The sequence below is a fragment of the Equus quagga genome, chromosome 9 (genome assembly GCF_021613505.1).
Source record: "Equus quagga isolate Etosha38 chromosome 9, UCLA_HA_Equagga_1.0, whole genome shotgun sequence".
Taxonomy (NCBI): Eukaryota; Metazoa; Chordata; class Mammalia; order Perissodactyla; family Equidae; genus Equus; species Equus quagga.
The window spans coordinates 80,455,375-80,481,777 of record NC_060275.1 but is presented as its reverse complement, the minus strand read 5'-3'; the positions used below and the strand labels follow the sequence as shown (position 1 = coordinate 80,481,777).

General features: G+C 35.7%; 1 protein-coding gene across 1 annotated transcript in view; it reads left to right on the top strand.

Moving 5' to 3' along the window:
* MTREX (Mtr4 exosome RNA helicase) overlaps nt 1–26,403 on the top strand; it is a 116,520-nt gene that overhangs the window by 72,261 nt on the left and 17,856 nt on the right. The window contains exons 19-23 of the mRNA XM_046671058.1: nt 5,271–5,399; nt 14,312–14,422; nt 16,221–16,409; nt 21,049–21,212; nt 25,514–25,619. Of these exons, the coding sequence (XP_046527014.1) occupies nt 5,271–5,399; nt 14,312–14,422; nt 16,221–16,409; nt 21,049–21,212; nt 25,514–25,619 (699 nt within the window). The remainder of the gene's footprint in view (nt 1–5,270; nt 5,400–14,311; nt 14,423–16,220; nt 16,410–21,048; nt 21,213–25,513; nt 25,620–26,403) is intronic.

The window sequence follows — 26,403 nt, the reverse complement described above, 5'->3', positions numbered from 1 at the left end:
GTACCTCCTGTAGACAACATATCTGGATCTTTTTTTATCCAATCTGAAAAATCTCTGCCTATTGATTGCGTTTAACTTTATACTTTAAATATTTTAAATATTTAGATATTTTATATTAAGTAACATTTAATATTATCATCAGTATAGTTGGATTTATGTCTGTCGTGTTACTTTTTGTTGTCTATGTCTCATTTCCTTTTTGTTTTTCTATTCCTCCTTTACTGCTTTCTTTTGTGTTGTTTGTGTTTCCTAATGTAAACATTTTAATTTATTTAATTATTTTTTTCCTCTACATTTTCTTTTTTGTTATTTTCTTAGTGGTTGCTAGGGCTTTCCCTATACATATTAACATAATAGAATAATTTCAGATTTATACTGACAATTCCAGTGAGATACAGAAACGTTACTCTTATATACCTCTGTTCCATTTTCCCTCTTTTTGTGGTATGGTTGTTATATATTACATCGATAAATGTTACAAACTCAACAATACATATTATAGTTATTTCTTTGTAAAATTTTATGACTTTTGAAGAAGCTTAGAGAAGAAAGGAGAGTAAGTATATGTTTATAGCTTTTGTTATATTACCCTTCTTATTTATCATTCTGGTTCTCTTTATTAGTTCCTGTGGATTCAAGTTACCATCTGGAGTTGTTGCCTTAGCCCAGTACAGCTTTATTCCCACCCACTTCCTTTGTATTATTATTGACAAATATGCTGCGTTTCTACATGTTACAGGCTCAACAAATCAGTGTATCCATATTGTTTTATATAATTGGTTTAAATCACTTAGGAGAAACGGAAATAATCATTTATACTATCTTTTATAATTACATAATTGCCAGTGTTGTTTATTTTTTTGTGTGGTTTCAAATTAATGTCAGGCATCCTTGCTTTCAGCCTCAAGAACTTCCTTTAGTATTTTTTGTAAAGCAGGTCTGCTAGCAACAAATTCTCTTAGTTTTTGTTTATCTGGGAATGTCTGGTTTTGAAAGGATTCTTGGTTAACTGTTGTTTTGTCTGTGAATATGCCACCCTACTGCCTTTTGGCCTCCCTTGTTTCTGCTGAGAAGTTTCTGCTTTTAATCTTATTGTGATCCCCTTGTAAGAGAGGTCTTTTTTTTCTCTTGTTGCTTTTAAGATTTTCTCCTTGTGTTTGGCTTTCTGCATTTTTACTATGATGTGGCTGTTTGTATCTCTTTGCATTTATTTTTCTTGGAGCTCATTGAGTTTCCTGGGTGTGTAGATTAATGTTTTTCACTTAATTTGGGAAGTTTTCAGCCATTATTTCATTAAATATTATTTCATTCCTTTCTCTCTTCTTCTGGTACTCCCATTATTGATATGTTGTGCTTATTGGTGTCCTATATTTCTCTGAGACTCTGTTCATTTTCCTTCATCGTTTTTTTGGATTGCATAATCTCTTACCAGTCTGTCTTCACATTTGCTGATGCTTCCTTCTGCTAGTTCAAATCTGCTCGTAAACCCCTCTAGTGACTTTTTCATTTCAGGTATTGTACCTTTGAATTCCTGAATTCCCTTTTGGTTATTTTTTATCATGTCTATCTCTGTATTGATATTTTCTATTTGATACCCTGTTGTTACACCTTCCTTCTTTTATTATGGTTCCTTTAGTTCTTTGAACACATTTGCAATGGCTACCTTTAAGTCTTTGTTTAATCCAATATCTGATCACTCTCACAGACACTTTCTGTCGCCTGCTTTTTTTTCTGGTATGTGGGTCATGGATCATACTTTCCTTTTTCTGTCTAATTTTTTGTTGGAAATTGGACATTTTAAATAATTTATTGCAGTGCTGTTGGTACTGGTCCCCCTTCTGCCCTCAGGCTTATTATTGTTATTTGCTTGTTTATTTGTTAATGACTAGCTAGCTTATTTGAGTGAAGTCTATTCCGCCCCACTTAAGCCCTCCTCTCCCCTCTACAGCCTTGGATATGCCCACAATTACCCTGGAATGAAAGTGCTTTTGAGAAGGGTCTATTTGTATCTTCCCCTAAACATACCCTGCTGTTAACCCTCACTAATTTCAGGCAGCTCCCTCTAGCTGTTTTTTGCCCTAGATTCTGTCCCGCAAACTAGCTGACCCACATTTTTAGTCTATATCTCCAGTGATTCTGCAGATCTCTTCCCAGTTGTCTTCCACCACTCCCTTCACTATTTTTGAGTGTGCTCTTAGACTTGAACTTCCCCAGACTTGATTGCAAATGAGGTCACTTTCTTTGGGAAGATATTAAGAGCTATCTGTTTTAAGGCCTGCTTCTCCGCCCTGGTAAAATCTCTGCGCCAAGGTTCTAAAGCTTGATGTGGGGACAATGGCACAATTCTCTCTGAGCAGCACTCCTGCTTTAAGACCTAAGGGCTAGGTAGAGCATGGAGGTGGTAGCCTCAAGTCTCGTCAGTTTGCCTCTCCCAGCATGGAACCAATGCCTTATAAGCCAGGACAAGGGCAGTTGAGCCCCAGTATTCTCAGCAGCACTACACCCTAGATGTAGCCTCTGGCCAACCACTGGGGGCTGGGCAGAAGAAGGGAGCCCCACATCTCAGCCTCAATTGCCCAGAACTTAGACTGAGCAACAGGTAGGTAGAAGCGGGATAAGAAATACTGACATCTTGCGCCTCCTGGGAAAGTAGACCTCTAACTGATTGCTTCTGGGAGAAGGAGCCCTGTTCTTGGCTTCACCAGTCTGCAGTTTCTGTCTGAGTTAGGAGCGAGGAGGGGCGTAGTCTTGGTTTGGGTATCACAGACTCTTGCGTTCTTACTGAATTTAGTACATTTCCTTGAATAGATGTTTCTTCACTTGCTATATGCCCTTGGAACCATTTCCAGAACCATTTAAATGGTTGAGTTTTTATAATTCTCTCCAGTTTTTCTGGGGAACTGGTTTGTGGAGCTCCCCATGTTGTCATGCTGCTAGTTGATCTCAGGTTTTACATTTTTAAGGGAGAAAAACTATGCCTAACATAATTACACACACATTCACACATGCACACACACTGTGAACAGGTTTCTTAATTATTTGCCTCTGTTGGTCCTTAATCCATGTATAAAAGTAGTGTCAGTTGTTGAGAGTTCTTTTAGGCAGAGATGGGATGGGGAATAGAGAGGAATACATTCATTTTCTTCTGCTTAAATTGATGATGAAAATGATTTTTCCACTGACCTGCTTACATTTGTTTACTAAAAATGTGAAGTATGTTTTTATTGATTTCATAATCTAGGTCAGATACTAATTCAAAGATTTTTGTAGCCAAGAGTGTTAGCTAGAGAGAGGGTAAATAGATACCAATGAAGAAAATAGTTTGAAGCACTTTAAAAAGAGAAAAATGTAATTGTCAATACTTATTTCATTTTGTTTCTTTCCTTTCTACAATCTTGAGATTATCAAAATTATATTTTAATCTGGTAATTTCCCTTTATAGTAAGATATCAGCCACGTTTTAAAAGGAATGAAGAGAAGTTAGGAAAAAGAAAGTTCAATTATGTGATAAAGAAGTTAAAAATTAGAACATATGAGCAAAAGTTTAAAGAAGTTATGCTAAAACAATCATTGGAAAGCCAAATAGAACATTTAGTTAACTATTTTCTCTTATGTGAAGGATGACACTGTTGATCATCTTTATCAGAGTACAGAACTAGAAGAAGTTCCTTGAGAAAAATTTTACAATCTTAGGAGATATTTTTAACAGCAAGTTTTCATCTAATTTTGCAATGAAGAAGGCTTTTGAGTGTGTTTTCTTAGTAACACTTGAGGACAGTTCTGTAATGTTATTGTAAGTGGCTTTGGTAACTCTACAAAGAGATGATTAAGATACGCCTGAGTTCTAATAGTCATTTCTGTGATTGTTGTATCTTATAGAATGAGAATGTTAAATTTACAAATAAAATCTACAGAATTGGAATTAAATCCAACAACAAAGTTCTGGATTATTTAGCCACATTCTAGTTCTAGATTATCTAGATTGTTCATAAATCTTGTTATTTTTGTCCAAATACTGTCACGTCCTCTTAACACTTTGGAGTTAATTCATCAAATGTTGAATGCATCTTACTCAGAGGGTTCTTTCCCCTCTGGAAAGCTAAATATAATAGTTAGTAATTCTCTTTATAATCATTTACCACATGGAAGAGTTGGCAGTTGGTCATAACTATTTACTTATCTCATTATTTATGAAACTCATTTTATATTGACTAAGCTATACATATGCGTAATCTTTGCAGATACAGATCTAATTGAAAATACTATACAGCTTTGCTTTGTGTCAATAGCAAGTTGAATGATGGTTTGAAACTAAAAATAACATTTTGCAAAAATGTATGCTGAGGAAAAAAACTAGTTTTCCTTTTGGATTGGAAATGGAGCTTATGCTTTCTTCGAGGAAATTTGAACTGAGGGATATAAGATAATTATGATTGTATTTTTGGTTTGTATTTGGAAATAGATTTTATTGTTAAACGATTGGTAGTTTATTGCAGAAATAGACTGTGGGTATGGATTCATTGTCATTTCTTGACAGTTTTTCATTTTTGAACAGGAGCTGTGTTGAGAGGGTGACCAAGCACTCACTTCTTTGCCGTGTTCCCCCCTCAATCAAAATGACTTCCCTTTTATCTATTTTATACAGAAGAAATCATTCAGATATTAAAGAGTAGAGAGAAATTCTTTACTAATGAAAAAAGTCTTCTATTACTATTTGAAAGACACTGCTCTCAAACATAAATTGTCATAGTGCAGAAGATGTGATTAGTTCTTATATCTTGAGGATCACGTTTTTATTACAGAATATAAAAAACTTAATAAAATGATATGAAAACCACGTTATAGAGGTGCCACTAAGCAATAAAATGATCTACTCTCAGTATATTTTTCATGTTGTTTAATTAGAGTGATTTGAAGATACAGATTCATTTTCTAATACTGATCATTTCTTTTAGTTTATTTTTCTAATTCTAGTATAATTAAATAAAATTGTAAACTGACCATTCGAAACTTAAAGTGGCATTTTATGTCACTGTCAACTGTGATCATACTATTCAAATACATAAGTATCAAGTAATTTCTGTTTTCTCTTCCATTGAAGCATGTTGAAGCGTGAAGAGAGACAGCTCTCGTTTCACGAAATAAACATTTACTGTATAGTATGTGCCAGTCATAATGCTAAATGCTGAGAATATAGTCCCTGTATATATGGAATTTAAAATTTGTGGGCCAATTTTTAAGAATTAATACCTATTATCTTGTTTTTCTAGCCTAATTCTGGTGAACTGGATCCTTTATATGTAGTAGAAGTACTTCTGCGCTGTAGCAAAGAGAGCCTGAAAAATTCAGCTACTGAGGCTGCAAAACCAGCTAAACCTGATGAGAAAGGAGAGATGCAGGTTTGTACTTTATTTTTTATCTTTGGATTTCAGATATTTTGTGAATTATTTATAATCACTAAATTTCCTGATTGTGATTATAATGAACATACTGTCAGGATTTCTAAATTGAAAGTTTTCAAGGTATTTTAAGGTGTGTTAAAGCCATCTAAAATATCGGTAGGATGATTAATGAGATTTAAGCTCTCTTTCTCTTTTACCAAATTATGGGCGTGGTAAATAATGACAAGGTGAAAGATAAAGAGAATTTAATAATATAAATTTTTCCATGAAGCTGGATTTTATCTGGGCTAAAAAGATGTTTCATCATTTTTGTGGCCAAATAATTTTACAGTTTTATTCCATCCATGCTGTTTATTATATTCCTGTGAAAATGACAATTGAAGCAGTGTTTTGATAATGAAAAATTCCTACCCAAGTTTCCTTAGTTAAAATCATTTAATTTACTTGTGCTTTTAATGAAATGCAAAACATTCAGATTGCTACATGAGATACCCATATTTCTTAAATGTCTCCTGTTTTATTTTATTTTAAAATAATTGTAGGTAAAATCTTCTTGTAGACATTCCAAGTATCTATTTGAAGGCTAATATCATACTGGAATTTTGTTATTTTTAAAGGTTGCTTTAAGTATGTGGCATATTGGCTAGGTCTTTTAGGAAATGTCATTGTAATGGTATTTGTTATGATAAGCTTTTGTTTGTAGAAAGTAAAATCTGCCACTGCAACTTCATAGGCTACCACTTTGGATCAATTGATAACTATGAGATTCCCAGAGTTGGCAGTATTTAAGAAGACTGTTCATTATTAAACATTTTTAAATAATGGTTTAAAAGTATAGTTATTTATAATTGTAAACACCAGCTAGCCTTTGGTCTCTAGAGGGTCCTCAATCTTCTAATTTATTCTCCTCCTGAATTCCACCACCATTGAAACTTGTAGGGTTCCCCCCCCCCCAATGTTTATTTTACCAACTGACTGCTTAACTATAAGTGAGGCGAAAACTCCCACAGTTGGGCATATGTTCATGTACCCAAAGGGACCTTTGAAGTTATTGCAGCTTGGAATGGCAAATATGTGGCACACATCCCAACATTCTCCTTCTCTCATGGGAAACATTGATAATAAGTCATGGAACTCTTTCACACTGAAAGCCTAGACTCTTTTTCAAAGAAAATGATGTAATGACTGATTCATTGGAATTAGCATTTTAGGTGAAACTTGTCTGCTGTCTGTCTCCATTCTAGGCCCAAATTTTGGTAAGCCTAGCAGCTGGGCCTGTTTTACTTAAAGATACTGAGAAGCTTTGCAGTACTTAATAATCATGATTTGGTTCAGTTTAATAGACAGCTTCTACTGTGAAGGCTTCACTGGACCCTGGTCAAACTGAGTGTCTTTCCTCTACTCCTATTACATTTTTTATTCAGTTGATTTCAGCATGTGCTGCTAAAGAAATTAAGGGGGAGATGTGTTAGCATAAATTATGTATATAGTCTTTGACATCAAGAGGTTTACAGCTTAACGGGGAGAGCATTTTGTGTTCAAAGAGCTAGATGAACATCAGAGATAAATCTCTAGAGGTAGGATGGGTGTGTTTGGAGGGAGGATTAGTAAAGAAAGCTTTATAAAAGAAGTAGTGAGATTTGAACAAACTTCTAGAAATATTAGAATTTTTTCGGACAAGAATTGCATTCCCAGCAGAGGAAGCAACATGTGCAGAACATGAAGCATCCCTCTTTAAAAAGAACTCCCAGGTTCTCTTCTGTATGGTTGAATGACATAGGTGTAAGAATAAAACAGAGAGGAGGACTGTTATCTTTAGAAACAGAATATATAGATAATATCGTTTGCTTTTGTAAATTAATATTTTGAATAGGAATCTTGGATATAGGGAAATACTTCCAGAGGCAGTTTATAAGAAAATCTCATTTCTCAACTGCAGTGACTATGTAGCACTATTCAGGGAAGGTTTGGACCAGACTTCCTTTGCATGAGATATGAGGAGGAAGTAGAATTTCCATAGTTATCTTTCTTTTTTTTTTTTTTTTTTTAAAGATTTTATTTTTTCCTTTTTCTCCCCAAAGCCCCCCGGTACATAGTTGTGTATTCTTCATTGTGGGTTCTTCTAGTTGTGGCATGTGGGATGCTGCCTCAGCGTGGTCTGACGAGCAGTGCCATGTCCGCGCCCAGGATTCGAACCAACGAAACACTGGGCTGCCTGCAGCAGAGCGCGCGAACTTAACCACTCGGCCACGGGGCCAGCCCCACCATAGTTATCTTTCACTTCTCTAACTCTGAGTCTGTATAACACCAAATTTAGCTTTTTATTAGCCTTTGTACAAGACTACTTTCTAAAGTGACTTTTCCTTTTAACTATGAAATAAATACTCTTGAACTTTTTTCCAGGAAAATAAAATGGCTTAGAATATAGCCAGCTCTGGATTACAGTTCATTAGTAGAGATTAACACTTTAGACAGTGTATTCTAAAGATTGCTTGCAATTTTGTCATTGTTGCGTTGCCAGCTTCAAGTATGTGTAACCACTGCCCCTATCACAGCCTCTTCATGAGAGTTAAATGAGACTCGGTGTCAGGGAATGAAGACCATAAATATAGGGTCTAGATAAGTGATGTCTGTTTTGTTTCCCTAGGCAAAGAACTTACTAGAATCATTCAGCATTAGATAAAAACATCTATAAAAGGACATAAAATAGCACATTACAGGTTACAACTATACACTTATCATATATAACAACTGTTGGAGAATCAGGATACCCCTTAGTAGTTGTGATGGAATGAGATTTAGTTGTTTTGTCACTTAAAGTTTGCATCAAAAGTATACTATTTATTACAAATTGAAATCGGATTTTTGCGGCGGGGGTAGACTTTGAACATGTTTAAAATAGCTGATTTAAACTCTGGCTATTAAGTCCAATGTGTGGACTTCCTCTGGGACAGTTTCTATTGACTGCTGTTTTTGCCTGTGTATAGACCACACTTTGTTGTTTTTTTACACGCTTGTAATTTTTTTGTTGAACACTGCTGCACATTTTAGTTGATATCACGTGGCAACTTGAGAAATCAGATACCCCGCCCAGAGTTTATTTATGTTGCTATTTGTTGTTTGTTTGCTTGCTTGTTTGTTTAGTGGACTTTGCTGAATTGATTCTGTTAAACCTGTACTTTTTGTTGTGTATGGCTGCTAAAGTCTCTGCTTGGTTACCTTAGTAGTCAGCTAATAATGAAACAGAGACTTCCTTAAATGCCCAGAACCGTTAAGTTTACCAGTCTTTGCTGAGGTGCTCTGCAGGCATATTGCAGTATTCCTTTAAACACTCAGCCAGGCAGTTGACAACACTACCTTGGCCTTCACTTCTTGTGTGCACAGTCTCAAGGTCAGCCAGAAGTGAGAGCTTATTAGGGCCTTCTCAGTTCTTTCTTGAGCATGAGCACAGCCCTACACATGCATGTGGCCTTCTAGATTCCTAGGAATGTGTCAGAGCCTTTCAGATTCCCCTATGAACATTTTACTTCCCAGCTTTTCTTTTTAAGCTTTTCGGTTAATCTATTTGCCCTGTTATCCACCATCTCAGGAAGCCATGATGTTAAACAGTTGCCTCTTCTATTTTCAACAAATGCCCCCAGCAAAAAGGTTGTTTACTCTGGGCAAGCCCGAAGTCAGGTCAAATAAAGACAGCCTTGTGAATGGAGTCTTCTAGGGACCACTAGACAGGTGAAATAATGACACTTCTCTGGGAATGGGATTTTGAAGTAGTTCTAACCCTGCTTTGTCCCCTCCAGTGGCTACTAGACTAATTTTCACTGTGATTGTAGGCTGTTGGTTTTGAAGGTTGCTGTAGAGTGGGTAGAGGAGGAGAGATGAAGGTAAGTTAAAACACCTTAAAGCTAAACTCTCCTTAGATTGCTGTAAGTTGTTGGTTAATTTTCAGAGTTCTAAAGAACTTGACTTTGACCCTTTTTGCCAGTGTTCTCGATGCTTTTATGGAGTTTTTGGAGGTTCTTACTCCTCTGTTTTCACTGACATTCTTCTGAATAAACTTAGAGAAAATATCTAGTACATTCAGTAGATTATTGCATCAGCTTTTAACTTAGATCAAGACACAAATTCAGTTTTTAAAAATCTAAAATTTAGTATCAGTTTAAGTTTTGTCTGACTTGATTGAAATTCATTTGCTTTAGAAAACATCTTTCTGGTTTGGATAAAAAATTCAAAAATTGTGTTCAGCTAATAGTCTTGATTTGAAGAAATGACATTGCTTGAAATTCACAGAATGTATTGGCTTAAAACTTACTGACTTCTGATATTATCTGCCTTATCATTTGCTTATCTTAAAAGGGGAAATTGATTTATGGCTAGCTTGCAAAGTTTCAAAAGGTCTAAGAATAAAAATACTTGCTCCTATTGATATTCTAGCAAGTTTCTAATAATTGCCTTCATGATTATTTGGATTTGTATAGACCAGTGTTGCATCATGGTGAACCTGAATTCTAATTTACTTTATAAAGGTTATTAGGTTTAGAAAGTTGAATAAACTGCTCCGTGCAAATATTGTGATATGTTTTTAAATTGGGCCAGCCCCAGTGGGCTAGTGGTTAAGTTTAGTGCACTCCCCTTCAGCAGCCTGGGTTCATTTCTGGGACGCGTACCTATACCACTCATCTGTCAGTGGCCGTGCTGTGACTGCAGCTCACATACAAAAAGAGGAAGATTGGCAGCAGATGTTAGCTCAGGGCACATCTTCCTCAGCAAAAAATAAAATAAAATCCCTGTGAATGTAGAGATTTATAATTTCATGGCAACTCTTCAGTTGGCTTTTAAACATTTAACTTCTCATTTACAAAACTTAAGTCTTAGGATCTCCCTTTCCTGTACTTGTAGAAGAGCCTTTGTAGTCTCTTTCTTGTTGTTAATGTGAGAGTTAGTTGACTGTTTCTTGAATGGAGCTTATTATGTAAGCAGTGTTAGAAATTGGACAGTTTGTTTTTCTTCTCAATCAAGTCTTCGCAGAGAATGTTTATTCTGTTTTTAAGGAAATTCTCAAGTACTTGTGCATAATGAATTCAGCTGCAAGTACAAAAAGCGTATACTTGCTCTCTAAAGCCAAGTGAATTATTTTTTATTTTTCTGCCATTTTGGATTATGTACATGTACCTCAGTGTAGAAAACTTGTGCATCTCTCCCTTTGAGTGTTGGCTGCTTAGTACATTATTGATTATTTTTCATGTCCTGACTTGTCTTTTTCCAGCCAGACAGTGCATCTAGGATTTGCATAGATCACAAACTGGTGGTTCAAAAGCCACTTCAGCCCACATAATGTCTTCTTTAAAAATGAATTTGACGGTTTGAGAATAAAAATAATGATAGTAAAGGATAATAATAAAGTGTAAATGAAATAAGAATCTACCAGTCCAGACTGAGATAGTAGGTAGATAGATAGATAGAAGGATAGATAGATAAAATGTGAAAGGAATAGTGATATTAGGAAAGTCACCATTAGGCAACTACCTCAAATACTAATTGACTCAGGCAAGAATAATCTGTGAATGCTAAAACTCGTGAGTTGAAAGTTTAATGGGGAATAGGATATTTACAAATTCTCGGGGCCGGCTCCGTGGCCGAGTGGTTAAGTTCACGCACTCCGCTGCGGTGGCCCAGGGTTCGGATCCTGGGCGCGGACATGGCACCGCTCATCAGGCCACGTTGAGGCGGCGTCCCACATCCCACAACTAGAAGGACCTGCAACTAAGATATACAACTGTGTACAGGGGGGTTTGGGGAGATAAAGCAGGAAAAAAAAAAGATAGGCAACAGTTGTTAGCCCAGGTGCCAATAAAAAAAAAAAAACAAATTCTCTAAAGAATCTCCCCACAAATTTGTTACTAATTGAAAGGGGGAAGTAGTAACTTTACAGTAGAGAATGCTAGCAGATACCACTTTAATTAAGGGATCAAAAGTACTGTTACCAGTGATGTTGACCAATGGACTGAGAAGGGGGAAAAAAATCACTTCTGCCAAAAATGCATAACCTGAATATGATGATTCTTCATGATTAGACAAACCCAAATTGTGGGTCATTCTACAGAATAGCCTATAGTATTAAAAAATGTCACTGTCTTGAGAGTCACAGAAAAACTGAGGAACTGTTTCAGATTAAAGGAGAATAAAGAAATATTACAGCTAAATTCAATGTATGATCCTGGTTTGGATCTGTGAAGTGGTGGGGGACAAAGGAAGATGGTATAAAAGGCATTATTGGGAAAGTCGATGAAATTTAAATATGGACTGCAGATTAGATAATGTCATTATATCATCGTTAAATTTCCCCCTTTTAATACTTATACTGTGGACATGTGAGTGTGTATGTGTGTGTGTGTAGAGAGAGAGAGAGAGAATGATAAAGTAAATGGGACAAAATGTAAATAATTGGTGAATCTGAATAAAGTTATATGAGAGCTCTTTATCCTATTCTTGTAACTTTTCTGTAAATTTGAAATTATATGAAAATGTCAGTATCATAAAAGAACAAAAAAGGTGAGTAGTATTCTAGATTAAAGAAGACTAAAGAGACTTGACAGTTAAATGCAATAAATGGTCCTTGGTTGGATACAGGATCCAAAAGTAGCACAGTCATCATGCGTAGCTTAATGACGGGGATATGTTCTGATAAATGTCATTAGGCAATTTTGTTGTTGTGCGAACATCATAGCATGTACTGAAGGGGAACAAAATTTGCCATCCCAAAATGAGTCTCTTTTACGTAAGGACTATTTGAGGTTGATTATTTTTAAGAAACAAAAGGCTGAGTTTTTCTTGTTACGTCCCCATGAACTGCCTAAAAGAATTCAGATATACAAACCTGTCTCAGGAAGTGAGCTGCCACCTTAGCATAACATAAACTAGTCTAGACAGAGAGGAACCTAGAAAAGCCTGTTTGTTGGGCTCCCCTTGTGTTGTTCTGTTTCTGTGTGCCCAAACACATGTTTTTCAAACTGTGCTCCTTTTCAACTACCTTTGAATTGACTTCCTTCCCTTTGAAGTCTCTGACTCTCCCCACCCCCAATGTCTTCTTTCATCTTTAGCTAAGGATGGTATTTAAGGTGAGGGCTTTGGCCATTTTGACGAGTTACTTGCTTTCCTGGGTTTCTCCCAGGTATACATGTTATTAAACTTTTGTTTGTTTTTCTCCTGTTAATCTGTCTCATGTCAGTTGAATTCTTTGACTAGCCAGAAGAACCTAGAAGGATAGAGGAAAATTTCTTCCTCCCCTGTGGTACTTTTACAAACCTAGATGGTATAACCTACTACACACCCAGGTTATGTGATCCTATTCTATGGGACCACCGTTGTATATGTGGTCTGTCATTGACCAAAACGTCCTAGTGCAGCACATAACTATAGTCGCGGCAGTAGAAATAGTGATCTATAAAGGACATTATTGAGTCAGTTGAGGAAATTTTAATATGCACTGTATGTTAAATGATATTCTATTGTTAAATTTTTATGAGCTCATAATATTGTGACTATGCAGGAGAATGTGCTTGATCTTAAAAGATACCTGCTGAAGTGTTTGCTGGTGAGGTGAAGTAACCTGTTGTCTGCAAATTAATTTCAAATGGTTAAAAGAAGAGGAAGAAAAAGAACGACAGAAAGAAAGAAAAAACACCCCCAAAGAACCCCTCAAAAACTTATCTAGAGAGGGATAAAGGCACATATGGCAAACTATTAACAGTCGGGAAAATCTAATTGAGAGAATACAGTGGACAGTTTATTGCATTATTTTTTTCAGTTTTCAAATAGAAAGTTGTACTTGTCCACTTTAAACAGTGCATTGTTCTCCATTTTTTCAGTCTCCATCTGTCTCACTTATTAACACTTAATTATCTACCTTTTCTCTTTGGTATTTCAGTATGATTTCTGCTATTTTAACACTGGTATATGAAGATTTGTTGACAAATATTTATTACACTAAATAGTATTTTTAAAAGGTGGTTAGGCACTATTTTAAAGTATTTTACATGCATTGTCTCATTTAATTCTCACAACAGTTTAATGAGATAGCTATAATTTTATCCCCATTTTTAAAATGGGGAAATTGAAGCTTAAAAGTGCTAGGTGACTTGCTTATGGTCACACAACTAGCTGAAGACTAAATTGAACCCAGGCAGTCTTGACTTTGGCACCCATGCTTAACCACTGTGCCATTTTGTTCAGTAAAGCACTATGAATATGTTTGTTAGCAGCAAGCGAATGACAGTTGTTTTTTCAGTGGTGATCAGAGTAAAGGTGGTCATAGGAGAGCAGTATACTCGTGAATTTGGACCTGAGAAAATGTTAACCTCTCTTCAGTTTATAGAGGCCCTCTGAATTTAAAGAAAGCAAAATAGCATATTTGATGATGAGGGAAGAGTATTCTTGTCAGGAGAAAGGATGGAAGAAAGTTTGAAGATGGGTGATCTTGAAGATTGTCTAATAGAGTATATACTGTTTTCTCTGCTTGAAATCTTTTTTCCATCTCTTCATTCTGGCCCATCCATAGCTTACATGAACTGTACTTGGCTGTCTAAACCCAAATAGGAGTCTTTCTTTCCTCTGTAGTGCTATAGTACTTTTAGGTATTCAACAAGTGCCAAATACTGAGGACACAAAAGTGAATAAAGTATGGATTCTGTATTGAGGGAATCACTTATTTTTTATTTGCCTGTTATTAAGGGGTTTGAATTAGTTTTTAAATATAGTCCCTACTAAGATGTAAGTTTCCACAATGATTATTATCTACTGTCACATGTTTTTAATATAGGTTCCTTTTAAGGATTCAAGCTAAATTTAGGAAATGGCAGAATTTGAAAGTGTGCAATTTTAATTGTAATGTATATATAACTTTTTGTTGATAGGTTGTTCCAGTTTTGGTGCATCTCCTGTCTGCTATCAGCAGTGTTAGGCTTTACATTCCTAAAGACCTTCGACCAATGGACAATAGACAGAGTGTTTTAAAATCAATACAGGTATACACGTTAATTTTATAAATTGAATATAAATTTTATGTAAATATAAATAGGATTTATAATGAGGCAACTGAAATGCATTTAAATACATTGCTTTCTTTCAGAAAAACTATAAGTACTACCAATAGTAGCAGTTCTTTTTAATAAAAATAGTGACCTCAGATCTACCTGTAGATTGTTCTCTCTCTCAATCTACCAACAAAGTGGGTTACTAAAGGAGGGTTCACAAAGGAAAACGTGGCCACTATTATATGCTAAATATGTTCACCTATTTGTTGAGTGAAGATAACTATAGGCTTTGGAAAATTTTGTGCATAAAATCATGTGCCAGGACTTTTAACCATTTTTTATTATAGTTAATAAATGGATGAAATAGTTTTCCTTTTTTTTCTTAAAGATTGGCACCTGAGCTAACAACTCTTGCCAATCTTCTTCCTTTTTTTTTTTTTTTTTGCTTTTTCTCCCCAAATCCCCCCAGCATATAGTTGTATATTTTTTTTTAGTTGTGGGTCCTTCCAGTAGTGGCATGCGGGATGCCACCTCAACATGGCCTGATGAGCGGTGCCATGTCTGTGCCCAGCATCCGAACCATTGAAACCCTGGGCCACTGAAGAGGAGCACGCGAACTTAAACACAGCCGCGGGGCCAGCCCCTAGTTTTATTTTCAATAGGAAAAATTATGACTTTCTAGGAAATTTTATTTCCCAGCAGGAAAAAAAAAAGAGAGACTTTGTTATTTAGTCAGTAAGCATTTGAATAGCATTTACAATTCAGTGAAGGCTGGAATCTGAGAAAACAAGCATACATAAGCAGGATGCTTTCATTGTAGGGTAGGAATTTTTAATTGTGGTCCGTGGGTGGGTTTCCTGAAATGAATACATCTCTTGGGCAGTTTTACAAAATTTTTATGTGGATAACCTTTTTTTAAAAAATTCCTAACTAGCCAAATCCTATCTTGCCTTTAAGGCCTATCTAAGACCCTGGAAGTCTCCCACAGGGATAGCAGCCTCCAGTGAGCTATCCCTCACTGTACTTAACAGTTAAATGTAAAAAAAAGTTCAGTGACAGGGATCTGGACTCTTTAAAAAGTTTGTATCTTTTAATTCAGTAGTGCCCTCCCTAGGAATCAGCCCCAAGGAAAGAATCAGAAAATTGAAAACAATTTACACTTAAGAGATGTTTGATACAGGATTATTAATGATGAGAAGAAGTTACAATCTAAATATACAGTAATGGGTTTATCAATAAGTTGTGCCACATCCCGGACTATTGAACTCTAAGTACTAGAATTATTAGTAAATTATCTCTCTATATCAGTAAATCATAGTACAATGATTCAAAAGGAGTTTTCAAAAACAAATGCAATGGGAAAATGCACTCCATTTTAAGTAGGAAAGACGAAATTATGTATGTGGCGTCCTTTTTATTTTTACATCTATGTGCATAGAAAAAAAACAGGAAACTTTTTTTTCCTTAAAGTTTGGCACCTGAGCTGACATCTGTTGCCAATCTTTTTTTTCTTCTTATTCTCTCTAAAGCCCCCGGTACATAGTTGTATATTCTAGTTGTAGGTCCTTCTGGGTCTGCTGTGTGGGATGCCACCTCAGCATGGCTTGATGAGTGGTACTAGGTCCCCACCCAGGATCTGAACCAGCAAAACCCTGGGTCACCAAAGCAGAGAGCACAGACTTAACCACTCGGCCATGGGGCTGGCCCCCTAGAAGAAAGGCTGATTTAGTTTAGTCTTAACTAATTTTGTCTATAAGATGAAAAATGAATTTTAAATCTTTTGTTTCAGGAAGTTCAGAAACGTTTTCCTGATGGTGTTCCCTTATTAGATCCTATTGATGATATGGGCATTCAAGATCAAGGGCTGAAAAAAGTCATCCAGAAAGTAGAGGCTTTTGAGCATCGAATGTATTCTCATCCACTTCACAATGATCCCAATTTGGAAACTGTGTATACACTTTGTGAAAAAAAAGCACAGGTATGGCAGAAACTTACTTTTTATTGTAGAATTCTATATATTTCACTAAATAAATGAATATATGTTTTTCATTTTCTTTTCGTATTAAGAAATGTCTAGCTGTGTTTTAAGCTATCTACTCTTACCAGCAAGACAAGATGAAGATCATTTTACTGTAGGATTTGATATATTCCTTTTTTTTCCCAGTTTTTTACTTTTTTATTGAGATACAACTCACATAGCATAGCATTCACCCTTTTAGAGCATACCATTCAGTAGTTTTTAATATTCACAGATATCTGCAGCCATAACCACCATCGAATTCCAGAACATTTTTATCACCCCCAAAAGAAACCTCATACCAGTTAGCAGTCACTCCCAATATGCTTCACCCTCCAGCCCCTGGCAACTATGTATCTACTTTCTGCCTCTGGATTTGCCTGCTCTGGAGATTTCATTTAAATAACATACAGTATGTAGCCTTTTGTGTCTGCCTTCTTCCACTTAGTATAATGTCTTCAAGGTTCATCTATATCGTAGGATGAATTAGTACTTTATTCCTTTTTATGGCAGAAAAATATTCCATTTATATATACCACATTTTTTTTTAACCATTCATCAGTTGATGCACATTTGGGGTCTTTCTACTTTTTGGCTATGAAGAATAATGCTGCTGTGAACATTTGCATACAAATTTTTGTGTGGACATATGTTTTCATTTCACATGGGTAGAATTGGGGGGTCATATAGTAATTCTGTGTTTCCAAAGTGGCTGCACCACTTTACACTCTTACTAGCATTTTCTCACCTACACTTGTTATTGTCTGAGTTTTTAATTATAGCCATTCTGATGGTATAAAGTTGTAACAGTCAGCTTTTTAGGGTAATTAGCTGTAATCTCTAACCAATAAAATCACTCTTATAGCCATTCTGAATAATGAATTTAGAAAAAGGTTTTTGAAGTGAACACATTTCTTTCCACTATCCACTTCTCTTCAGCTAGAGTCTTTTGTATTACACAAATGTCACTTCTTCCTTGAAGTTTTATAACTCCTTGCTGTTATGCTTTTTCAACTTTTATCGCATGCCACTTTCATCATGTTTGTCTTCCTGTTTCATGAACTAGATTTTAAGCTCCTTAGAGTCAGGTGTTTGATTTTAGCTTATTTTTACTGTCACATGTCTCCCATAATGATCTATCTTTATAAAGTAGATATCTAGTATTTATTTAATAAATATGTGAATAGAAACTTCTTGGCTTAATAGATTAATGTGTTTAGTTCACAGTTTTACAATACTGCCCGTTTCTAGCTTTCTGTGAACTAACATAGTGTGGCCCTGTGCCATGTGGGGCACAACAGCTGTATTCTCAATGAACATCTAGTACACTATGCTCAGGCCCACCATGAAGGTACTTCTCAGGATGAGGAACCTGAGATACTAAAAGCTTTAATAACTTTCACGCGTATACTCAGTTGTGATCCTGGCCTGCTCATCTCTCACTAGGACCACTGCAGCGGCTCCCTCTCTGCTTCCAGTTAGTCCCTACATGGCCACCAGAGAGTCAAGCTTAACAGTTCCACAACACGAAAACAGAGAGACTTGAGCTTGTTTGAATGGTGACTGGAAAACATCCATGGAGAAGGTGGTTTGAAGCCAGAGAGAGAGGCATTATTTGAGCAACTCATATATAGCTAAAAAGGCTCTAATGTCTGACTGAGAGACTGACTAAGTAAACTTGTTATGAAGACTGTGCAATATATGGAAAAACGCTTATGCAGGAGTGTTAGATGAAAAAATGTAGGATCTAAAATTTATGTGAACTATGATTTCAATTTAGCAAAAATAAAAACATACACAAGAAAAGACTGAAAGATAATTCATGTAGCATAACATTCACCCTTTTATGAATCAAAACCTTAAGTGATTGTGTTTGGGCAGTGAGATTATAGTGGTTCCCCACCCCCAGTTGTCTGTAATGTGCTTGTACTGCATTTTTTAATGAAAGAAAACTACAAAGAGTTAATAACTTAGGGAAAAAACAAATCTTTTTATGGCCACCTAGTGATTGCAAAATAAATTTCACATCCCTTAGCCCTGCCTTCAAAATCTGACTCCTCAGCTGTCAGCATTTTAAGCTTATCTGTTCTGTCTCGACCCACTTAACACTCTTGGACCCAGCTTTCCCACGTCTAGAATGGAGACTACAAAATGAGGCAATGCAGAGATGTTCTTGTAGCATTGTTTGAAAAAGTAAATGAATACAAACAACCTCAGTGTTCACCAGTAGAGAATTAGATGTATGAATTATGCATATTGACACAATGGAAATCAACATGGTCATTAAAAAGAGTGAGGTAAATTTCTGTGTTCTTTTTGGAAAAGAGGTCTTGATGTATTCAGTGGAAAAGCAAGCTGATTTCACTTCTATGGGAGAAAAGCTCCTATACCTATGTATCCATGTATTTACAGACATGGTTATCTATGTTCTTTTAAAATGTGTAGAAAAAGATCTAGAACAGCATCATCCAATAGAAATATAGCGCAAGCCACAAATGTAAATTTAAGTTGTTTAGCATCCACCTTTTTAAAAAGTGAAAAGAAACAGGTGAAATTAACTTTAATAATATTTTTATTTAACTTAATATGTCCAAAACACATTTCAACATGTAATCAGTATAAAAATTATTGAGGTGTCAGCCCCATGGCCAAGTGGTTAAGTTCACGCTCTGTGCTCCAGTAGCCCAGGGTTTCACCAGTTCAGATTCTGGGCATGGACATGGCACTGCTCATCAGGCCATGCTGAGGTGGTGTCCCACATGCCACAACTAGAAGGACCTACAACTAAAAAATATATAACTATGTACTAGGGAGGGTTGGGGAGAAAAAGAAGATTGGCAAGAGTTGTTAGCTCAGGTACCAATCCTTAAAAATAAAAAAATTATTGAGAAGGGGCTGGTGCTGTAGTGGTTAGGTTCATACGCTCCACTTCAGGAGCCTGGGGTTCACAAGTTTGAATCCCAGGTGCAGACCTAGCACCGCTTATCAAGCCATGCTGTGGTGGCGTCCCATAAAATACAGGAAGATTGGCATGGATGTTCACTCAGGGCCAATCTCCCTCACCAAAAAAAAAATATGTATATATTGAGAAATATATCTTAAATGGTGGGCTCTCTTCTACTAACTAGTAAGGTTTATATGCCTCTGAGTACTTAGCACAGTCTTCTGCTCTGCTCACATGGACATCCTCAAAGAAACTTTAGAAAACAGTTTTTTTTTTTCTTATAGGCCTGATAAGTCACACTAGGTAGCATAGAGTTGCATAGAAAGCATTGCTAGCATTATGACAACACGTCTGTCCATAGCAATCTAAATAGTCATTAAGAGCTTGGATTCTAGAGTCTGATAGACAGGGTTTGAACCCCATGTTTATGACTCACTAGCTCTGTGATCTTAACCAGTTTACTTAGTAATCTCTCAACGCATCAGTTTTCTCATCAGTAAAATGCAGATTTAATATTAGTTACCTACCTTATACTATTGCTATAAGAATCAAATGAAATAATGTAAAGCACTAGAAATAGAGTACTTAGCTGTCAATAAATATGAATTACTCAGCACCATCATTGCCTTTATCATTTCTACTCCTAAATTGAAGTGTAATAAATTATCTGCAAAATTCCAGTCTTTGAATTTCAGCTTCTCAATCCCTAAACTTTTCTTTCCATCAGTGTTTTTCTGAACTTCAAACTTCCACTTCAGGATCCCAGTGTTTTCTTGCTCTTGTACTATCATACTCATCACAGTTGAAAAGTATGTGATATTTACTGATTAACAGAATTTTAAAACTCATCCACTCTTTGGGATGACCTCAGTACAGTTTTCTTTTAAGCTCTCATCTCTGTCTATAGAATAAAGACCTATTGTCTTTGCTAAAGCCATTTCCACCTTAGGCAGATTTGTGATGTAATTTGACACCAAGAGAAGGAAGCTTTTTCAGGGTATCATGGGGAAAATATAAGTAGTCAAGAGATAAGATTATATACCTTCATCTTTCTTTTCCTCTTCTCTCAGTTACTCCCTAATTCCCTAAGGATGAAAAGCTACAGCTGATGGGATTGCTACTTAGGAGCTTGATTAATTGTCAAATGAATCCTGTCTTGAGACAGCCTATCCTAGTTCACCACTGACTTTCTACCTCCTGCTGGTTACCTGATCCAGCTCCTGGCTATCCAACTCTCCCCTCCTCCTAGACCGTCCCCCTTACCCCTTCTCACTGAAGCAAGAGCCCTGCTGTATTCCTCAACTTCTTAAGTTTTTAGCAACTTCTAAATCTCCCTGCTCTGCTCAAATTTTTCAAATGGACATTTTATATTTTCCACGTATTTAACATTTTTGCCACTTTTTAAGAATGTCAGATACTAGTATTTAGGAACTTCAGATACATCATTCCTCCTGTATAATATCCTGGGAAAGTATCTGAGAAGCTCCTATGCGCCCCCTCCCTCTCCACCCCATTAAAGCTTTAGTAAAAGAGAAGCTAAAACAGAGATGATGTAGGATGTCCTTATAGAATATTTTTGGTTTCATTTCATGAGTAAATCCCATTTTACTTTTTCACTTTATTACTGAACTTCCTTTATGTTCTTATGTGTCTTAGATTGCAATGGATATTAAATCTGCAAAGCGAGAACTAAAGAAAGCAAGAACTGTCCTACAAATGGATGAGCTCAAATGTCGCAAACGTGTTTTAAGGAGGTTGGGATTTGCTACTTCTTCTGATGTCATAGAGATGAAAGGACGAGTGGCTTGTGAGATAAGCAGGTAAAACCTGGTTGTTCTAGAAAACTGATTTTTAAATGGGATACTGTTTTTTAAATGAGGACTATTAATCTTTTGGAAAAGAGCTGTCTTAAAAATATGAAGTTTATACAATATATTATATTATATATAGTTAATACATATTAACTGCAGGTTTTGACCATGAAGTTAGAAAAGGAGATTAAAAAAAGTCTCTTGGATCCCAGAACTAACCCAGACACCCTTAGCATTTTGATGTACTTCCTTTTTTTTTATTCTAATGCATTGTAGAATCTTTATACAATTGAAATCTTGGTTTATATACAATTTTGTATACTTTTTATTCTTTTACAATTATGAACATTTTTCCATCTTGAAATGTAGTCTAATAGCCATTATCCTTTTATATGTGTAACATATTTTATGAAAGTTTTGGGCTAACAATAAGGTATTACAGTACAGCATATTATAGTCCACAGCTTAAAATTGGATATAAGCTATTGTCTGTTTTGGTAATCTGTTGCCATTATTACAAATGACCTTAAAACTAAATGATTTAAGCAGGGCCAGGCTGGTGGCGCAGCAGTTACGTTTGCACATTCCACTTTGGTGGCCCAGGATTCGCTGGTTCGGATCCCGGCTGCAGACCTATACACTGCTTGTCAAGCCATGCTGTGGTAGGCGTCCCACATATAAAGTAGAGGAAGATGGGCACAGATGTTAGCTCGGGGCCAGTCTTCCTCAGCAAAAAGAGGAGGATTGGTGGCAGATGTTAGCTAAGAGCTAATCTTCCTCAAAAAAAAATAAAAATAAAATAAATGACTTAAAACAACAACAGTTATTTCATTCTCGCTAGTGATTTCTGTGGGTGAGAAATTCAGGAAGAGCCTGTTGGACAATTCTGGCTCAGAGTCTCAAGTGGTTGCCAATAGCCTGAAGGTATAGCTTGCTTTGTCCATAGCTATGACCATTATTCTCAATGAGTCCATAAAAGACATTTTTGAAACAGTTTTTTATGTCTTCTCCATGTCCCTAATGGACAGGGCCAGAGAATTACAGGCCTTGTATATGGTTTCAGACATTTCTGGTGAAGACTTATTCATATTGTTCTTATTGATGATCTAGTTCAGATGTCATGAACTATCATATCTCCACAGGGGCTAAGAGGAGATTGCGGCAAATGACAATTCTTGGCTACTACAAAGGGACAGTGACTAGTCAGCCCCAATGGGTTATTACAGAATAATGTGATATCAGATTTTCTAATTTAGAAAAGCCAAAAATCCAGAATTTTAGATGAAATCCCTTGATTTTTTTAAATGTTCAAAAACTAATTTAGAATTATTTTTTTAGTCACCGTGTGAGCCAAATAAACATTCCTCAAGTTAGATTTGGCCCGCAGGCTTCTAGTTTTCCTTCAACCTGTGTTAAAGTTCAGTTTTGCTACTTTGTAATTAAAGAAAACCTAGGCCATAAAGTTAATAATTTACCCAGGATTGAATCTAGACCACAACAGTGGGCTCATGATTCATATGCAAAAATTAATGTTATTGGAATTATTTCTTTGTGATATTATGTAGTATTTAATAATACATAAATTAATTTCTCTTAGGTGTCTGCAGCTAGATTTAGTCTTGGAAGAATGAGTATTGATTTTATGCTAAAATAGAATCCTTAGAGAGAGAAAACAATAACAAATTTCAAAAAGTATATTACCTTTCCCCAAAATTTGCTTCTCCCTCTGCTTTTTTTTTTTTTTTTTTTTAAGAAGATTAGTCCTGAGCTAACTGCTGCCAATCCTCCTCTTTTTGCTGAGGAAGACTGACCCTGAGCTAACATCCATGCCCATCTTCCTCTACTTTATATGTGGGACGCCTACCACAGCATGGCTTTCCAAGCGGTGCCATGTCTGCACCCAGGATCCGAACCAGTGAACCTGGGCTGCGGAAAAGCGGAACATGTGAACTTAACCGCTGCATCACCGGGCTGGCCCCGTCCCTCTGCTTTCCTATCTTGCTGAATAAGACCTAGCCACTAAAGGCAGAAACTTGGAAGTCACCCTAGACTGGTTCTCTCCCTTTTCTCTCTCTTCGTACATTTTCCTGATTGTTTCTTCTACCTCCATGCTCTTTTAAGTATTCTCACTGACTAATGCCCATCCTGCATTATTTCTTGCTTAGAGTCTGCAGCAGTCCCCCTAACTGTTCATTGCCTCCTGTCTTGAGTCTCTACAACCCATCCTGTATACTCATGCTTTCAGAGTATTCTTTCCAAAGCACAAGTCCTGTCATGACATTCTTTTGGTAAAAGTCTCTTAGTGATTTCCTATTGCTTTTAGAATAAATTCCATAATTTGGTGTATTCTTGCCCTTTTCTCTCTAGCCTATCTGTTGCCACATCCCACACATAGTTTTTCTTTCACTTAGCATGACCGTTCCCTCACTCCCACCCTACATCTTGCTAATAATTCCTGCATGTTTTTTCCAAGGTCTTCTGAAATTTGCTCTAAATTTCTCCAGTCTGTCTTGAGGCTCCTCAACTTTCTTTGCATAATCGCATGTATAAACTTCAGTTAAACTGCTGTCCTGTGATTATTATCTTTATTGTCTGCCACCCACATTAGACTGTCTGTAGTTCCTTGAAATCGTCTTGCCTTATTTGTATTATTGTCCTCTTTGCTTGGCTTAACTCTCAGTTTACCATTAGGAACCCAAATTTAGTTTTTGACTTTACTTTTGAATAGTTACAACTGTTTATAAAGATTTTGATAGTTCATGACTTTATTCTTTTTTAGAAGTCTTCCAAAAAAAAATATTTGCCCTTTTTTTAAGTAGGTAAAACCCTTACAGTTGCTAAATGGGTCCATTAAACCCTTTTATATGTGTAAGATACTTTATGGAACTTTGATTATAGAATTCTAGAGACATTCTTTGTAGTCTTTTTTTAGCATTCATTGAACATGATTGAGAATTCAGAATTTTTTGTTTTCCACCCACCCATGATGGCAAAGAGAAAAATAACAGAAAGATATTTTACAATTATTACTCAAATCAGATGATTACACAAAAAGACAAAAAGTACTCTAGACACAGTGATGATAGTGAAATTGATCATATAAGCAAACTCTCAGACCCTAGGTAAATTCTCAAACTCAAGAATCAGTGAGGGAATAATGTATTTCTAAGAACAAAAAGAAAATTCTAAGATTCTTACTTATTTTACTCTCCTTTCTGTTCAACAGGAAGGACTTAGTAACGTAATGTTTTATGATAAGAACTTGGATCATCTCATTTTGCTAAAAAGGATTTGTGACAATAGTCTTTCATTTTTTATGATTTGTACACTAAATTTTCCTTGCACGGTTCTTAAGTGGTCAAATACTGAAGATAGTTATAAATATAGGGGAATTGTTAAACAGGTGATGAAGAGATGAAAAAAAATGTTGGATTGATCGTTCTAATCTTTATAATGTAAGTCTTCTATCTTTGTAATATAAACCTGAATAGTGAAAATGTTGTACAGTTATGGAGCAGAGAAGATGGCCTTTCTTCAACGAAGTTATGACTTCTCAAAGTTTTTTAAAATACTGTATTTTGATGATGTAAAGAGGAATCAAAAATAACGATAAGCTGGAACCTGAAAGAGATGTATTTAAAATCTCTGAAGTAGTCAGTAGTATGTTTTAACAAGGCAAATGCAAGAAGAAAGAGAAGTAATGGTGAGCTAGTACCTATCAGAGGTATATTTGAAATCTGGGATAGTATTTACTAGATTGATATAGTCCAGATTCGTGGATGACAGTTGATGAGCAGCACTTTGTTGCATTCAAAGGCCACTGCCCATCTTGGTTATATACATTCTCAGCACTAGGAAACTATGGAATAAAATGTGTGTCTGCTATGCATACATTCTAATTAAGGTTATTAATAAAGTTTTTCATTATCTCTTTATAAATTATTTGTAACATAAAGTGAAAAATAATTAAAAGGGTCCTTGTATCCAGATAATAAATGCTGATGACTATTTTTCCCGGTATATTGAGAGTTAAGACATGGTTCTTTATTTCAGTGAATATGTGCATTTTGGTGTTTTTGGAATGGGATCTTTATATAAAATACCCATTTTACATTTATTATTTGTGTGTTGGTAAATACAGAGACCTGTTGGTTCCTTAATTAAATAAATCTTTGTCACTCCTCAATGATTACTCTTCATGGTCAAATAATACATTTTATTAAAACTGCATTTTAAGGATGTATGAGTGCATATGTATATTTTTATATCCTGACATTTGAAACTTATTCTTTTTTTTTGTGGCGGTGTAGTGCTGATGAGCTCCTTCTAACTGAGATGATGTTTAATGGCCTTTTCAATGACCTATCTGCAGAACAGGCAACGGCACTCCTAAGCTGCTTTGTGTTTCAAGAGAATGTGAGTTGATAGATTTAGCACATTTTATTCATTAATTCACACATACTATAATTTAATTTTAATACTATTGTGCTATTTTTTATTATAAAAATATTACTTCATATTTACTTCATATTTACATATGGGTAATGTTAATTAGAAATCAGTGCAACTTTAACACAAATTTAGTAAGAGAAATAATTAAATGTGTATCATCAGAAAGGAGAGTAAAATAGGATTTTATTTGTGGACAGTCATCATTAACCAGATTCCAAGTTTTAAGTTTGTTCTATAACCCAATGCATTGTTTGAACCTCTGGCCTAGTCAGACAGTCCTAGAAAGAAAAAGAAAAAGTAAGATTAGGTAAAACTAGTAAAAGTGAAAGGGGATAGTAAAGTTAAATTAATATTCCTCCTCCCAGTATTGGAGAATAACTCTGAAGCAGCTGAAGTCTTAGTTTTCATAGGCAAGGTCTGAGATAGTGGGCGTAAGATTCTCATTGCCAGTTTAGCAATAATTTTTTCATGTGAGTAGTTAGTTCACTTTCAGCAGCTCTTAAATCAAAAAATGAAGTGCTGGATGGAGCACCACAAGAATACTAATCACACTTGGTTATTCCAAAAACCAGTGTGATTTGTTTTATAAAGTAAAACACGTTTCACATTTCAAATTTAAAACTATTCATTGTGGATAACATGGACAAAATAACAGTAAGATAAGGACATTTGCCTTCTAAAAATAATTTTAACACTGCTGTCTAAATTTTTAGAGGACCTTTTACTATATACACATTAACTTTTAAGT